Source organism: Pagrus major, chromosome 21, assembly GCF_040436345.1.
Source record: "Pagrus major chromosome 21, Pma_NU_1.0".
NCBI classification, from domain to species: domain Eukaryota; kingdom Metazoa; phylum Chordata; class Actinopteri; order Spariformes; family Sparidae; genus Pagrus; species Pagrus major.
Genome location: NC_133235.1, coordinates 1454791 through 1472180, shown reverse-complemented (window position 1 = coordinate 1472180; position 17390 = coordinate 1454791). Strand labels below are relative to the sequence as shown.

Genomic DNA, 17390 nt, shown 5'->3' with positions numbered 1-17390 from the left:
CAGACTTCAGGAAGCCGAACTGTTTGGTATGACCTTTCTTCGGTACAATTTCTTCATCTTTGGCAGTTTCCTCGCACTCGGTTTCGCTAGTTGGGCCGCTCATTTTCTTGTGTCGGCTAAACACAGGTGGTCACCATCATTCTGAGTTGTTGTGAGTGGGAGGGGCCGGAAACATGTATCAACCACATGCATTTGTTTCTCTGCTGTGCGATTGGCTGTTGGTGTAGTGTTTTCTAGGTAGAGGACAACAGACTCACAAATAACTATCGAAAATAAATGTCATAAATTTATCATCGTTATCATGGAAAATTTTATCATGAGAATTATCGAGATCGTTTTATCGCCCACTGCCCAGCCCTAGATGAACAGCATCGTTATGGAGAGCATCCTAACATGTCGCTCCCATTGTTCTCAGTTGGGTCGAGTTCTGGCCGTTGTGAATTTCATACAGTTTTTATTGCCAACATACTTCCAACGCATTGCTCAACATTTGATCATTTGAAAAGTGTTTTCTGGCAGATAAAGTGCTGTAATTATTTAGTAACCTGTCTTTTCCTCTTCACAGGAGGCAAGGGATCAGTTAACTTTGAAGAGATCTCCGTAAGATGTTGCCACAGCACCTGAAGCAGATCAGAGTCCTAATGCTCAACGACAAGGAGAATTTACAGAGAACCCTGTTCAGACTTGAACAAGGTAATGCTTCTTTTGAACAACGTAAAGGCTAGGGGTTGTGGCTAAGTTGCATCGTGGGTAATGTAGGCACCAGGTTTTGAAAAGGAAGAAGAATGTGTGGAATAAAAACAGATGATATCTCTGTTTGTTTTTAAACTGTCCACAATGAGTCCAACAGTGTTACAGGAGTCAATGATAGATCAGTAGACTACCTTCTCTGGTACCTACATTACACACAATGGATGTTAGCCACTGAGTGACATCACAGGAAGCAATTTATCAGATGACATGCAGCCTCCTCTGGAGCCAGTAAAGGCTTTACACCTCAAAGGCAGTTTTTTCTCACCACTGTGGCCAAGGGCTTGCTCATGGGGGAAATGTTGGCTCTCTGTAAATAAATGAATTTAGGAGTGTGGTCTAGAGCTGTTGTCAAGAGATAACTTTTGTCGTGAATTGGTTCTATGCAAATAAAGATTGATTGATACTTTTTCACAGCAGTAGAACTCCCAAAGGCCTGCAAACACTTTGATGTAAAACACACTTACAATATACGGACAACAGCCATCAGAAACACCATCAACAGTTTAATGACTTCTCAAACAAAAACACTGATGAAAACAGCACAATAGACAACGGCCACAGTAACATACCATGACCAGAACTCACCTGCTTCAGGCTGCGTTTAGCTGGATGTGGTGGTGCTCTGCTGCTTGTTGCCTGACCTGCAGCTGTGTTCAAACATACAGTACACACATACTGTTACCACTGCATTGAGTCTGTTGTGTCATTCTACTTCATATAAAGTAGGCACTGTACAAATAAGCTTTATTTAATTTGACAAAGACCTGCATTTAATTAGTAACAAGGTTTAACTGTAACATTCAGTAATAATAAAAATAACAACAACAACAATAAAAATAATTAAAACTGCAAGCAGTGATGAATGGGCCCTCGACCCATGTACGTCGGGCCGTGGTGCTGTCGGAGGGCGCGCGACTAGATGTGTGCTCGCTCGTTGCCTGTGGAAAGGTTCCTACCTAAATGGGATCCGTGTCACTGAAAACACAACAGTGACATTTTCAGTGACTTCCTGTGTCCAGTGGGTGGGACTATGGATATGAGACAGTATTGCATGCATCGTATTCAGGGCGAAACACTGTACATGTGTGACGAATTTGGTGTAGATGTGAAATTGTATGTTGGAAAAAAGAAAATGGCTGCATGCAATCCAAGATGGCCGACTTCCTGTTGGGGTGAGAAGTTCCACAAAATGAATTCCTGTCTAAATCGATGAGACCTATGAGTCCTGCAACATATGAAGATCGGAGAAAGTTGTTGTTCACATGACCCGGCGTTAGGGGGGGCTATAGATATGACACTGTATTGATGCATAGACGTATTCAGGGCGAACCCCTCTACATGTGTAAGCAATTTGGTGTAGATGGTAAATTGTATGTTGAAGTTATAAGGACTTCCTGGTTATGGCGAAGGAAGCAAAAGCTTTTGATAACTTTTCATGTTCAAGGTCTGAGGATGATACTGAGTGAATGTGAAGTCTATGATGTGAAATCTGTAGGATGAGTTCATTAAAGTACGAGGCAAGTGTGAAAGCGGCGGCGAAATCTGAACTTCGAATCAAAATGGCCGACTTCCTGTTGGTCTGAGGGTTTGGGTGTTGATTCTTGTTTGGTGCGTCTGGTGATGATACATGCGTACCGAATTTCGTAGGGCTGTAATCTCCTAGTCGACTGGTCGATTTATTGGTCGATACATTCTGGCTCGACCAAAATTCTGATTGGTCGATTTTTGGCGTGTTAATTACATGCTGCTATGGCAGTGCGTAAACACGCAGCGGGTCCTCTCCATCCCAGTGCTGTGTGTCCTGCATATGGCATATTTGACTTCATCAGGAGGAAAGTACCAAGTGCTAATAGGGGTGTTTTCAGAGCACCCCTGTTTCACAGGTAGCAGTGTGTCTTCGGAACACCCCCCTTGTTTTCACTATTTTGGATTAGCCCAACCCACTACAGACAAACAGATTGAAGAACGTACTAGAAGGCCTAGGTCCGGTGGTTTGTTAAACATTTATTTATTTTTAAGCGTTTCATTTACAGTCATTCCTATTCTACCATGTCAAAGACGTCAGCAGTGTGGCAGCATTTTATAAAAATAGAAAATGGAAAAAAAGTCGAATGCAAAGTTTGCAAACAACAGTTTGTATATCACAGCTCGACTACAAACATGGCATATCACCTGAAAATGGTAAGCTGACTTGTCTGCGTTAGGTTGCTCCGTCTGTTTTAAGTATATGAACATATCAGAATTGGCATATTTCAATGTTTTAGTCTAATAATCGTTTTATAACTGCAGGTGCACCCGCCCGCAACGGCAGCATCCCCTAGTTCGTGTCTCAGCCATGAAGCTGAGCTCCTTGCGAGTCTCAGTCTCGCTCTGTGCGAGGACACGCGCAGAGTGAAATGATAGTGTCTGTCAATTATTCTAACATGACAAAAACAATTGTCTAAATATTCCTCAACAGTTCTTGTGCTGATATCACTAGTTGACATAGTATATTTTTGGAAATCATGGGCTATGATATTGCGCAGATGCACGTGATGCAAAACGCTGTCTACCAAGAGGCCCCCCCATTAGTCGAAATTTCTTTGGTTGATTACAGCCCTAGAATTTCGTTCATGTATGTGCATGTAGCAGGCTGGCCTTCAAGTTTGAAACATTCCAGGGGGCGCTGTGGAGTAGAGGCTGACATTTGTTCGGGAATCTCACGGGATTCCTGCGGGATGGGAGTCAACCTTACTATTAATCACGTGATTAACCAATAGGACAACAACAACAAAAAAACATAGGACAGGCGCGCCGCCACTTTGTAGTTTTCTTTCCATAAGCCTACACTGTTATGCAAGTCAAAAGAACTACACAGCCCAGAAGCCAACAGTGCTTCCGGCCGCCGCTTTCTGCCGCTTTCCGTCGGAATATCAACTGTCTGACTCGGTGTACTCTCTGGAGCCCCGAGTCGGAAAGTTGATATTCCGACCAAAAGGGGGCATGCCTTGGTGAAATGTTGCGAGACAGCTGCGAGATTTCCCACTTTGCAACTCGGGCGAGTGGTGTCCCATGCATCTAGAATGCAGCATAAGAGGCACACTTGCAAGGCAAATTCTGTTTGGGTTTATTCAACTAAGGTAGGCATGGTGTGACCCATGTATTGTTTTCTTGTTTGTTTGTTGTTTTTTTTTACTGTAACTGACCTCCAAAAGAGCTAGAAACAGGGACTTAGCAGGTGGTCTTCCATAGAAAAACTATAGGGACCACAGGCCATGTATTATTTATGTTTTGTGCCCTTTAGTGAAGGTTTTTTGTTTGTCTCTCCTGTCACCAGTGAAGGGCATCACATCAACTCTCACATCCCTGCCTGGCAAGCATCCAACATACATTCTTATGCATGTCTTTGTCTCTGCTTCACATGTCTGTAATGTAGTTGTGGTCAGTCTCTGAAGCTTGAAACAAAGTTAGCCGCCTAGCTACACTGAGTTAGCAAAGCGAAGAAAACACAAACAACAGTGGCACCATTGAAAGAAACACACTAACAGCAGCCTGAAGAAAAGAAACACAGCTGCTACCGATATAGCTGAGTGTCTTGGGTTCAGCAAACTGAGCAGGTTTAATAAGAAAATAATAAATGGGACATGGAGACACGGTGCATTTGATTTTCACATCTCCAACCTTAAGGTTACTCCAAAGTGTCTCTGACAGTCCTTTTAAATCACAATGTTATGTGGTCGACGGCTTCGTTGTTGATGACTGTATTAAAATCCTGCCTACATTTACCTGTACTGTCCGCAGTGGACACACAAAACACATGGAGGGCTTAGGTACAGTGACCACGGGTTACGTAGCAGTTCAAAGGGAACTATACCTACAGTGATAATGAGTGTTTTGTGGAAAAAGTGAAAGACACTCAGTAGGAGTAATGTTGTGTGTGTGTGTGTGTGTGTGTGTGTGTGTGTGTGTGTGTGTGTGTGTGTGTGTGTGTGTGCGTGTGCATGCGCGTGCGTGCGTGTGTTGGCTGAAAGAGGAGTAGCTAGTTGTCTTGGATGGAGAGGTGTACCTTTTGACATTTACAGCACTCTGAATCTGATAGGGATTATAAGGCCTGCCAGTTAAAGCGGACTATATATAGACAGTCCTGTCATGGTCCACACTCTGGAGAATCAGAGAGTCTGACATTTTAACTAATCTCACTATGACTGACTGTATGTGTAGAGTAGGGCTGCACGATATTGGAAAAAACTGATATTGCGATTTTTTTTAACCCTCCGATATATATTGCGATATGAAAAAATACAGGAATTTTCATCAGATGACCTGAATAGCACTTTATGTTATGCTACACTGCTGTTATCTTGTGGACAATTAACCTGCACTGATCTTACCTCTTTTTGTGAATGTTACGAGTATGGCTTCTGTCTGTGTTTTAGAGATATTCTTATTGTTATCTTTTATTGCTTGCTTTTATTGTGCTGGGAGTACATGTTTCGTTCTATCATGTGCAAACGTGAATTGAATGACAGTAAACAAACCTTTGAACCTTTTGAGCTCTCCATCTTAAAATGGAACATTCTAGCTTTATAATTACAAGTAACTAACAATGAGTGATAAACAGGTTATTCAACCTTTTATTCAACAACTGAAATCTTTTACAGCAAAACTAAACATCTTTCTTTTTATCAAAAATGATTTAAAAAAATAATAATAATAAGAGCAGCTCTACATCAGATTCCTGAGTGGTCGACAACTCCTTGTTTTGTAAATAGTAGAAAATAAGTAAACAAATTAGTTGTGTTACCTCTCGTTGTGGCAACAGATGCAGTGTCGACACAGAACACGTGTTTGGTCAATATCATCCTTCTTGTAGCCAAAATAATTCCAGATAACTGACTTTGCTTTTCTTTTTGGCGCCAAGTCTTAGTTTTTGGTGATTTTCTCTTGTTCGTTGCTCATTTTTCAATGTTGTTACAAGCGACTGCGATATGTGCAGGGGCGTGGTTTGCTTCAGCACACTGAATAAGAACTAATGTGATTGGTGGATCGCTGCGCATGCAGAGTCTGCATGCACAGTGTGTTGCAGGTACCCTTGAAATTAGATGAGTTCATTTGCCTCCTACATCGCAGGCCCTGCGATGTGACTATTGCGCACACGTACATCGCGATGACGATGCTCAAAAGATATATCGTGTAGCTCTAGTGTAGCGTATGCTTTCCGTTTATGTCACAGTCTCGGCCTCTGTGTTTGTTGACAGAGGGCCTGTATGGATGTGGGAACAAGCAAATAAATAAGCAGGCTCAAAATAGGAGGGTTTTTTATCATGAACTGATCCTTTCAACCTCCAAAATATCACAGAAATGAATTGGACTTCAAGGTAGAATGGAAACACATGACACAGCATTAGGGATTTAAACATACCAGTGTGTCTGTCATGGGTCCATATGTTGAAATAAAGCAATAAGTCAAACCACTTGTGCCTCCTCAGGGTTCGAGCTCCAGTTCCGCCTGGGTCCAAGCCTTCAAGGGAAGAGGGTTATGGTGCACACCAACTATCCACTTGAAGGACAAGTGTTTGAACGACACAACTTCCGCGTTTTGGCATGGAACTACCCAACAGGCAGGGAGGATGACTCTGATAAGTTCTGCTCTCTGGATCTCAAGATTGCTGGCTCCTATGAATACTACTTTGGACATGGGTAAGACCCACCTGATAATGGACCACAGTCTATGTTTCATATATGAAAACGTATAGTTTATACATTATGAGTTAGGGCTGGGCGATAAAACGAACTCGATCATTTTCATGATAAAATTTTCCATGATAACGATGATAAATTTATGACATTTATTTTCGATAGTTATTTTTGAGTCGGTTTTCCTTTACCTAGAAAACACTACACCAACAGCTAATCGCACAGCAGAGAAACAAATGCATGTGGTTGAAACATGTTTCCGGCCCCTCCCACTCACAAAAACTCAGAATGAAGGCGACCACCTGTGTGTTTAGCCGACACAAGAAAATGAGCGGTCCGACTAGCGAAACTGAGTGCGAAGTCTGACAAAGGACAGACCACCATTAGGTGCAAAATGTGTCAGAACTGGAAACACCACCAACCTCTTCTATCATCTCAAAAGGTACTCTCCCAAAGAGTACTCCGAAAGCATGAGTTTGCGCTATCATGCTAGCGTCAGCCTCCCCTCAAGTAGCCAACACCCCAGCCCCAATGCTTCTACTAGTCAAACTTCAGTTCGACAACCAACAATTGCTGCTGCTTTTTCAGCCATTACCCCATATGAGAAGAACCAAAGCGACACAAAGACATAACCAGCACAATTATGTACTGTATCGCTAAAGATATGATGCCTATAAGCACAGTTGAAAAATCAGCTCTACGCAGAGTGAAGGGTAAAGTTGGAGGAGCAGCTCAGAGATGTCACCGCTGATATGTGGTCTGGTCGCACGTCCGAACCACATCAGGTCTTACAGAACAGGAGGCATTAAAGCTGAACTGAACAACTACCTGCAAGCTCAAGAATGTACAATATTCAAAGAATACAATAGCATAATCATCCTCAACATTTACCATTTTATTTTATTTTCTTTAATCAATGTTCAGTTCAGCCCTATTATGAGTGCATTGCTGTCTGATGAGCTGAGGAAGTAGAAGATATGATGTCCAGTCAGCTGTCAACAGAAGGCAGTCTAGCACCAGTAGAAAGTCTGCTCTCTCTTCAGAACATTATCACATGATGTCTTGTGTTCTTGAATGTTTCTGGACTGACAGTACGACTGCTGACTGTGAACTCATCATGGTGTACTGTAATGTAACACTGATATCAGTGTGCAGAACATCAAAGTTCATTTACCATCGAAACAGTTGTTTTATACAACAATCACAAATCAGGTTCAGGTTAACATAACACAATGGTACATGTGTATATATATGAAAAAGTGTATATTAAAGATCTTGAGGTTTTATGAATCTGTATTAGATCGTTCAATTGAAGACTGAGTTGAATCAGAAAATGTATTTTTTTGAATCCCTATTTAAATATATAAAATGTATTTTTTTGAATAATAGACTATGGCTGTTAAAATATGTTTGACAGCTGCATAGCTCTGTGTTAAGAACAAATCTCCTGCATCAATGCTTTCTATTGATGGTTCATTATAATATGTTGTAGTGTCCTATAGTATTTTTTATTTGCGTAATGTCCTCTATGATTTCCTATAGGTTAGGTTAGGTGCCATTCTTTTTTTGCTCAGCCACTCTATGACACCTGACACCCAGACGCGGATTAATGCACAGGCTTCCCTAGGCTGCAGCCTAGGGGGCCCACGTGTGGAGGGGCTGTGGCGTCACAGCCGTGGGACTTTTAAAACAAGGTGATTTCATCCCCCCGACTTTCTCCTAAGGTATTAAACCGTTTGCCCGCCCTCGCGGTGTACCAGCGTACTAAAATGGAGCGCACCTCAGCCCCCCATACATGAAAACCCATTGGCCAAGTTAGATTGATTGACAGCCATCAAGCCAATCACAGCCATTTGACCAAACCCACTAGTCCCGGCCCCCCGGGAAAGTAAACACGTACATGCTAACACGGAGTTGCCGTCACTCGCTGCTGCAGACAGCGAACAGAGCAGAGGTATGAAACGGTTATTTAACTAGTTAATAATGTAGAATTTTGTCTTTAAATAACTAAACTATGTCTTGCTTTGTGGCATGTCCGCTAATATTAAGCAAGCCAGGTGGCAAACAAAGTTAATGCAAGGCAGGTAAAGTTAATGGTAACTGACAGATAGTTTTCTAGAGACATCCACTGATTTTGATATTATTCAACATTATCATTATTCTTTTTGTTAGGAATGCCAAACAGGAAGAGGCAGCAGAAGATTGACTTCTTTTTCAAGTCAAGTTGTCATTTAATTGGAGTTATGTGACAGGAGGGAAACAGAAAGCTAGCTTTCAATCCATAAATGCACTAGTTCAATTTTATGGTAGTACATTCATATTCTTGCATTAATGCCATGTAGGTGTTCATTTACGTAACTTAAAGCTATTTGTTGGAGTTTAAAACCTTCTTTTCAATGAAGAAAATCTCCTACATCAACTCATCCCTGTTACTGCTCTCAGAAACTAGAAAAGAATAGAAATGAAGACAATGAAATGCAATAAAACTATTAAAATCTTAAATAATAAGAGGAATAAAATAATATAGAGTACAATAAAGGCTAGGATGAAAGATTAGTTAAAACAGATTAGAACAACAAAATATATGTAAAATAATTAATAAAAAGCAGATAAAAGAACAACAAAAGAATTGAATGTTTCCTAATCAAAATCAGCTGTTTGTTCTAAGTTTACATAAAATATTTCAACACTTCCATGTTCAGGAATATTAACATTGAGTTCTTTATGTAGGATGTTTCTGAGGAAGGGAAGTCCAGGAGGCAGGACAAAGGAGAGCATGGAGAAGATGAGGGAGAGAACAGGAGAGAAGTTGGAGAGAAGACAAGAGGGGGAGAACACAGGAGAAGAGAGGGAGAACACAAAAGAAGGAGAAGGGGAGAACATGAGAGAAGGAGAGGGAGATAACACAAGAGAAGAGGGAGGAACACAGTGTTCTTGCCAATTTCACTCACTCACACTTGTTCTTTAATAAGACATATACATTAATTTCTTAATACCATGGTATGTGATTGCTTGTGAATATATAATATCTTAGGTTAAAGAGCGTTGTGCTATAATGTACATTTTGAATGCAATATTATTGGCATATCCTAGTGAAGAAAATCTAGAAATGCATCGCATTAGTTTTGGAGACTGAAACAGGGGCCAATGTGGTTGCGGTGCTCATGTGCTACCCCAGAACCCCCCCACATTTAAAATTGCTGCTCCACCCCTGTGGAGGGGATCTTGGATTGGTCAGATTATTTTTTTAGAAATTTAAATACACTTGTATAATTATGGTACTTGTACAATAATGGAAAAATTCATTGACCTCTATTGGTCCATGGGGTAATAAACAAACAAAACAGCACTGATTGGGCAGACATGGGTCACCTCATCCAATCAAGCTCATCGATTCGATTTGACCTACCTGTGTGCTAACTGGAGTGTGTGTGGATCATGTTTGCCAAATATTCTCCTGCACTGTTACACATGGTGCAAAATTACATTTTTTCTGGGAGAGCATGATGCATAAGGGGGGGCCCACATAAAAATAGCCTAGGGGCCCATGACTACCTTAATCCTCCTCTGCTGATACCAGTTAACCTGTAGTGTAAGTGCTTCTTCAACTCCACTTTGTCCTTCCTTCTCCTAAATCATCTTTTATTAGTTTCTTTTGTTGTTTTTCCACAGAGACACAGAGCAGTCAGGAAGAGGATACATTGTTGTCGATCCAGTCCTTCGTGTTGGAGCAGAAAGTCACGTCCTCCCGTTAGACTGCATCACCATCCAGACCTACCTGGCCAAATGTCTGGGACACCTGGATGACTGGCCAGATAGACTGAGTGTCGCCAAGGAGTCAGGTGTGTGTGTCTCTTAGTATATTAGGGGAGAGCCATGATTACCGCGTGGATGAGTCTGTGCAGCCACTAAAAAGGACATCAAGTGTCCATTTACTAGAAAACCAAAAGGGATGCTGAATTTGAAGGGAGGCTGTATGAAGAGGTCTGTTGATGTTTCACCTCTACAATTCAGCTTTCCTTTTGTGTTTGATTACACTGAATACAACAGATGAAGCAGCTCCTCTCCTTCTTGTAAGGCTGTCACCATTTTGATTTAATTCGTAGTGCACATGTGAGGACTACGTCTTACTGTAGACATCGTGTATTGTGTATGCATGGAACACATCCACCAAGCCGACTCCAGACAGTAGCATAAACACAACTACTACATGTTCGTGGTGTCAGTAGCTGTGCGTCTACCTAGAGGCCTCAGACAACTCAAGTACTTTATACTTTAAGGACAAGTTCACCCAAACATGGTGTTGGAAAATGCTGACCGAAATTCAGGTGAGGTTTTATAGTCGAGAAAACATTGCAGCATATCCTAAACAACTGGAAAACAGCAGCTATAGAAGCACTGTAAAGGCTGCTGGTTATCAGTAATAAACCTTTATACTATGCCATCTTGGGATTGAATTTGATAGAATTGTGCCCGGAAAGTCTTTGAATGTTTGGGAACCTGATCTGTGTGTGTGTATGTTTCTCTCACAGGATACAACATGATCCACTTCACACCTCTGCAGACTTTAGGAGAGTCCAGGTCCTGTTACTCCTTGGCAGACCAGCTGACCTTTAGCCCTGAGTTCAGTCCAGCTGGCAAGAACTACACCTGGGCAGATGTTGGGGCACTGGTGGAGAAGTTACAGAAAGAATGGAACATGCTGTGTATTACAGATGTGGTGTATAATCATACTGGTGAGTGACTGTGTGTATCTCTTTATGTGTGTGCACACTGTATTCTGGTACAACTGGTTTACAGCCCAATGAAACCAATGAAAATGTTGCACCCTATAGCCCTGATTATACCATTTCTACAACCAAAATTAGAGTATATCCAAGTTTTTTAAATCAGAATCAGAATCAGGATCAGAAATACTTTATTATCCCTAGGGGAAATTGTTTGTGTTACAGCTGCTCCCGTTCAAAGTTCAGAATATGCAGAAATAATAATAATAATAATAATAATAATAATAATAATAATAACAATAACAATAATAATATCAATATCAACAAAAACAAAACAAAAATACATGAAATGTACATACAGAGCAATAATGCCACACTCGAGGAGCGAGGAATTAAACAGTTTGATAGCCACAGGCAGGAATGATTTCCTGTGACGCTCTGTGGTGCATCTTGGTGGGATCATTCTAGTGCTGAATGTACTCCTGTGGCTGACCACCACGTCATGGAGTGGATGAGAGCCATTGTCCAAGATGACGTGTAACTTGGACAGCATCCTCCTCTCTGACACCACCGTCAGAGAGTCCAGCTCCACTCCCACAACGTCACTGGCCTTGCAGATCAGTCTGTTCAACCTTTTTGCGTCCGCTACCCTCAGCCTGCTGCCCCAGCACACAACAGCATAGAGTATAGCACTGGCCACCACAGACTCATAAAACATCCTGAGCATAGTTCAGCAGATGTTGAATGAGAAAATAGAGACAACTCTGTCCCTTCCTGTAGAGGGCATTGGTGTTCTTAACCCAGTCCAGTTTATTATCAATGTGGACTCCCAGATACTTATAATCCTCCACAATGTCCACACTGACCCCCTGGATGGAAACAGGGGTCAACGGCACCTTGGTCCTCCTCAGGTTCACAACCAGTCCCTTGGTCTTTGTCACATTGAGCTGTAGATGGTTCTGCTCACACCATGTGACAAAGTTGTCCACAACAGTCCTGTACTCATCCTCAGCACCTTCACTGATACATCCAACTATTGCTGAGTCATCCAAGAACTTCTGGAGATGACAGGTCTCTGTGCAGTAGTTGAAGTCCGTGGTGTAGAGGGTGAAGAGGAAGGGAGAGAGGACAGTCCCCTGTGGGGCCCCGCTGTTGCTGACCACTCTATCTGATACACAGTGTTGTAAGCGCACATACTGTGGTCTGCCAGTCAGATAGTCAATAATCCAGGTCACAAGGGGGGAATCCACCTGCATTGCTGTCAGCTTCTCACCCAGTAGTGCCGGACAGATGGTGTTGAATGCACTGGAGAAGTCAAAAAACATGACTCTCACAGTACTCACCAGCTTGTCCAGGTGGGCGTAGACACGCTTAAGCAGGTATATGATGGCATCCTAAACTCCAAGTTTGGGCCGATAGGCGAACTGTAGGGGGTCCAAGAGTGGTTTGACCAAGGGCCGGAGCTGCTCCAAGACGAGTCTCTCCAGGGTCTTCATGATGTGGGAGGTCAGTGCCACAGGTCTGTTGTCCTTGAAGCCACCAGGACGCGTTGTCTTCGGCACAGGGACAAGGCAGGACGTCTTCCACATCACAGGGACCCTCTGTAGACTCAGGCTCATGCTGAAGACATGGTGAAGTACTCCACATAGCTGGGGGGCACAGGCTTTGAACGTGACGTGATGACGTCAGTTTTGTGGCAGGAAGCTATGCTGTACCTCTCGTTTAGTTAGCACACGCTATATGTATGTTTTTCTTTGCCCCTTTTTTACTCACTAAAGGATGTCTGAATGGAATTAACAGTCTCGCTTCGTCATTTTTAGTTACAAGCTGATTCTGCTACAGGGGTCTCAGCATCAAATCTGTTAATAAATGCAGGTAAACCTGCTGAAATAGACGACTGACTCCTTTCACAATCCCGCCAGTTTGCCTTTCTGCATTTTTTGTGTGTGTGTGTGTGTGTGTGTCAAATTCGTGATGATGAAAGAAAACATTCCAGGAACACATAAAGGACTACATGTGCTAAAGAATTAGATTATTATTGAGATCAGCACTATGTGTGATTATAAAGAGCAGTTGAGCAGAACTGACCAGAGCTACCTATATATAATATACACACAAAGTTCAGGCTTCGTGAATACATTTACTCACAGAGTTCATTTGAGAAATAAAAATGAGACAAAACTATTCATTTTGTGCTTTGTGTTGTGCTTGTTGACACAGAGTGATGTCATTGTGAGAATCTAACAAGAACAGACTAGGAATGTGTGGCTTATTTAAAATGTTTCAATTAAATGTTTATATTTGGATATGTCCAACCCTAACCCCAACCCTTCTATCACTTACCAATGTGTTATTATGATCATATCATATCAGTCTGACCCTGAAATTTTTGAAATTATATCCCTCAGTCATACACACACTCCTGGAATCAGACAAAATATTTATTTTTTAATCAATCATGATGTGAACTATTATCTGTCAATATTTTCATGCCAAATATGAATATGAATAATATGGCTGGGTATATATATAAATGGATTTTCCAATTCAAATCAATCTTTATTTGAATGATCCAGTATCGATTCAGAATATCCTGAGACTGATCTTTCAATACATGCCTTTCCCCCTGATACATGACAGAGTTCGAAATGAACATCCACTATGCACCAGGTGCAGGTACCTTTTCTGTTTGCTGAGTAAATGCCTGTTAGTTATCTGCCACGTAAATGTTCGTTCCAAACCAATTTATGTTATGACCACCTAAAGGAATTACCAAAAAGTGGTCTAACATAAATAACACAACCGAGTTGCAGTCAAAAAAAGAAAATCATTTATTAAACAAACAACAAACAAACAGATGAAAAATCCCTAAATAACTCCAAAATAATCAACAACAAACTGATGGGCTGGCCAAAATACACAAAAAAAGAGCCCTTCCAAACCAACCCACCAGGGACCGTTGGACTGGGGACACCCTCTACCCTAAAGCATAATATCACCACAGTCAGCCTCCTGACTGATTGACTGCTGCTCAGCCTGGATGGTGGAAGGAGGAGAGTAAGAGCAGAGTGTCCTACCCCCTCTTATTGGTTAGCTTCAATCAACCAGGACCACTTTCACCTGGGGAAAAAAGAGACAAAAAGCATCAGTCAACAGTTGCACATCATGACCAGCAGAGACTCTTAGTCTGCTCAAATGCCGACTGGCAGGCATCAGAAACCACTCAGATCTTCCCTTCAGACTTAATAGGTCAGTCAAAGTAGAGGCTACAACAGAGAAATTTTTACAGAAGCCTCTGTAATAACCGACCATCGCCAAATAATAACGGAGCTCAATTCAGGTGGTCAGAACAGGGAAAGATCTGATACACTCCACCTTAGCCTGAACAGGGCGGACCTGACCTCCCCCCACCACTCGTCCCAGATAACTCAAGGTAGCCTGCCCAAACTCACACTTGGAAAAATTCACTGTCAAACCTGCCTCCTTCAAATGACAAGACAGAGTGCAGATGCTCTATGTGTTCAACCGATGGCTCTGAACGAAGGTCATCAAGATAGGCTTCACAGAATGGCAAACCAGACAAAACAACATTCATCAAACGCTGAAAGGTGGCCAGTGCATTATGCATGCCGTTGGGCCATTAACTTTTCGAAAATCCATGCAGAAGCAATCTTCACCATTAGCTTTATCAGCAAGTAGACATGGGGAGCTCCACGCACTACAGCTGGGCCCAGCCATGTCATGTTGCACCATGTACTCTACCTGCTGCTTAAGACTAGAACGTTTATCTGGATATTCTTGATATGGATGCTGTTTAATGGGTTTTGAATCACAGACATCAATATTGTGCTTCAATAGATGTGTTTGAGAAGGAACATCAGCAAACTGTGTTATGTTAGACTCAATTAGTATTGTGTGTATCAGACAGATGTGATAAAGAGCAGGGAGGTTTCTCAAGATTTCAGAGTTTAACAGCTTTAACAACTTTACCTACCTCCAGGCTAACAGACAGCGCCACACGGGTCACACTAGCCTCACCTGTTTCTGAACCAGACCTCGTATCCTACTGAGCCTGCTCCCTTTCACAGTAGGAATTTGACATGTTAATGTGACAGAGGTGGTTTCTACGCCAGAAATCTGGAGGTGGCTATAAGATAGTCTCTGTCCCTGACCTTTTCCCGAACAAAGTAGGGACCACAATAACGAGCCTTTAAAGCTATGGTCTACGATTTGAAAGATTGATCATTATTATTAACATTATTTAGATGGTGGTTATGGGCCAATAGTATGACCTACACAATGTGAAGAGCAAAAGGAACCAATAAATCCATTCTCTCTAGCGCCTGCAAAACAGCAAAGAAATTGACCAATAGCAGCCATCCAGTCCGAATGGGAGTTTCCCCTTGCTCAAATTTGCACTCTCTCTCTCGGACAGCGGCTGGAAAGGCTGAAAGAAAGCTAAAGTCTGTCACTGAAAAGGCAGATACAACGGTGGCAAAAGCTCTGTGAAGATATGGACCTGAAAAGCGATGCTGATACAGCAGAGTTTTTGTTGAACAGGTAATCTTTCGTCTTTTTTGTGGATGTTGTGACACAGATAACTTTTATGCCGATGCTGGCTTATGACTGTGAAAGCTGCCGTTAGTTTTTTTCTGTGTTATTAGACGGTGTCAGAACAATTTCTGTCTCTGCAATATTGTCAACACTTGTTTACTTGTTCGATGGAGACGTTAGCCTCTATGTTAGCATTGTAAGCTGAAATTGCTATCATGTTTACACCAAATCAGCCTATTTATTTGCTCGTGGCAGCTAAATTGCAGCAAGTAATGTAAGTAAGGTGAATGAATGGATGAATGAAACCCCTCCGCTTCGTGTTGGGGTTTCATTCATCCTGTCCGGATTTATTTCTCCATAACAACCTCTTGCCCGGTCACTACTCAACTGTTTTGCTAACCCTCCTCCCGGTCTTGTCCATTTGTTTTCAACGAAGCCTTTGCTAAATCAATATGATGGATTATCATATACGCGTTACGATGTGTGTATTTGTGTGTCTTATCTGTCATGAACAAGAGATGGGGCACGTTTGTGTCGCGGTCGTGGTGCTACTCAGACAACAGCTGGGACACAGCTGGGTCCGAGGCTCATGCAGGTTTAGTTTTCAGCCACAATGTGGAAGCGATCGTTATGATTAAAGCTAACGGCAGCATCTGTTAGTCTCTTGGCCCTCAATAACTTTTAGAAGTGGCTAACTTAACTGTTGATAAATAGTAACTTATAACGTAGCTGTAACGTGTAACGTATCTGTAACATGCTAATGACGTTACGCTAGCTTGGCTGTGGAGCTTAGCTGTGGACATTGTAATGACTTACAAGATTTCCGTTAGTTTCAACGTGCATTGTAATATCTTTACCTGTGAATCCGACATCGTTACTCCGCATTCAAAGCTGGCGCCGTATTTGGTTTCTGTCGGCCGGCTTGTTGCTCTTGTTGCTTGTTGCGGGAGGGGGTGTGTCGTGGGAAGCTCGGAGGGGAGAGCGATACGAGCTCGGAGGGGAGGGATTAAGGAGCACAGAGGGGAGGGGTGTGTGTGGGGGGGGGGGTGCTTTTTTCAAATCTTTCTCAGATCGTAGACCATAGCTTTAGCTAGAGCCAGGAATCGGCAGCAATGCCAAGCATGAACTCTCTATGCTTAGCATGTCTGTCAACCATCCCTTCATCCTGACCTGGGCTGCCTCAAAATTGCCACTAGCTATTTAAAAAGCTTGATGCAGTTTCAACATGAAGTTATTGACAAGGTCCATTTTGTTCTGTCCCTTCACACAACCACTTCTCCCTCAAGAGCTTCAGGGGACCATGTACAGTATGAGTGAACACCAACTCCAAAGGACTAAATCAAAGAGACTCTAATCTAGTACTACTACTTCCCTAATAGCAAACATCTGCAGGTGAACGTCCTCATCCCAGTCCTTTTCAAACCCCAGGCAGTAAGTGCGCAGCATGGTCTTCACTGTCTGGCGAAAAATGCTCAAAGGCGCCCTGGCTCTCAGGATGATATGCACTGGAATGGCAGTGTCAAATTTTTAGCTGCGTCAACACCTGACTAAACACATGTGACATAAAGTTTGAAACCTGGTCTGTTTGTACCACCTTTGACAAACCAAACAATGAAAAGAAATTTGTCAAAGCTTTAGGGGAGTATTGTAAATACTATGTATATACGTGTTAATTCTATT

At 42.2% G+C, this 17390-nt stretch overlaps 1 protein-coding gene across 1 annotated transcript in view; it reads left to right on the top strand.

The window, feature by feature from the left end:
- The window catches only part of agla (amylo-alpha-1, 6-glucosidase, 4-alpha-glucanotransferase a), a 48044-nt gene that overhangs the window by 3944 nt on the left and 26710 nt on the right, over nt 1–17390 (top strand). Inside the window, exons 2-5 of the mRNA XM_073491077.1 lie at nt 566–693; nt 6222–6432; nt 10102–10271; nt 10962–11165. Of these exons, the coding sequence (XP_073347178.1) occupies nt 606–693; nt 6222–6432; nt 10102–10271; nt 10962–11165 (673 nt within the window). The 5' untranslated portion in view covers nt 566–605. The remainder of the gene's footprint in view (nt 1–565; nt 694–6221; nt 6433–10101; nt 10272–10961; nt 11166–17390) is intronic.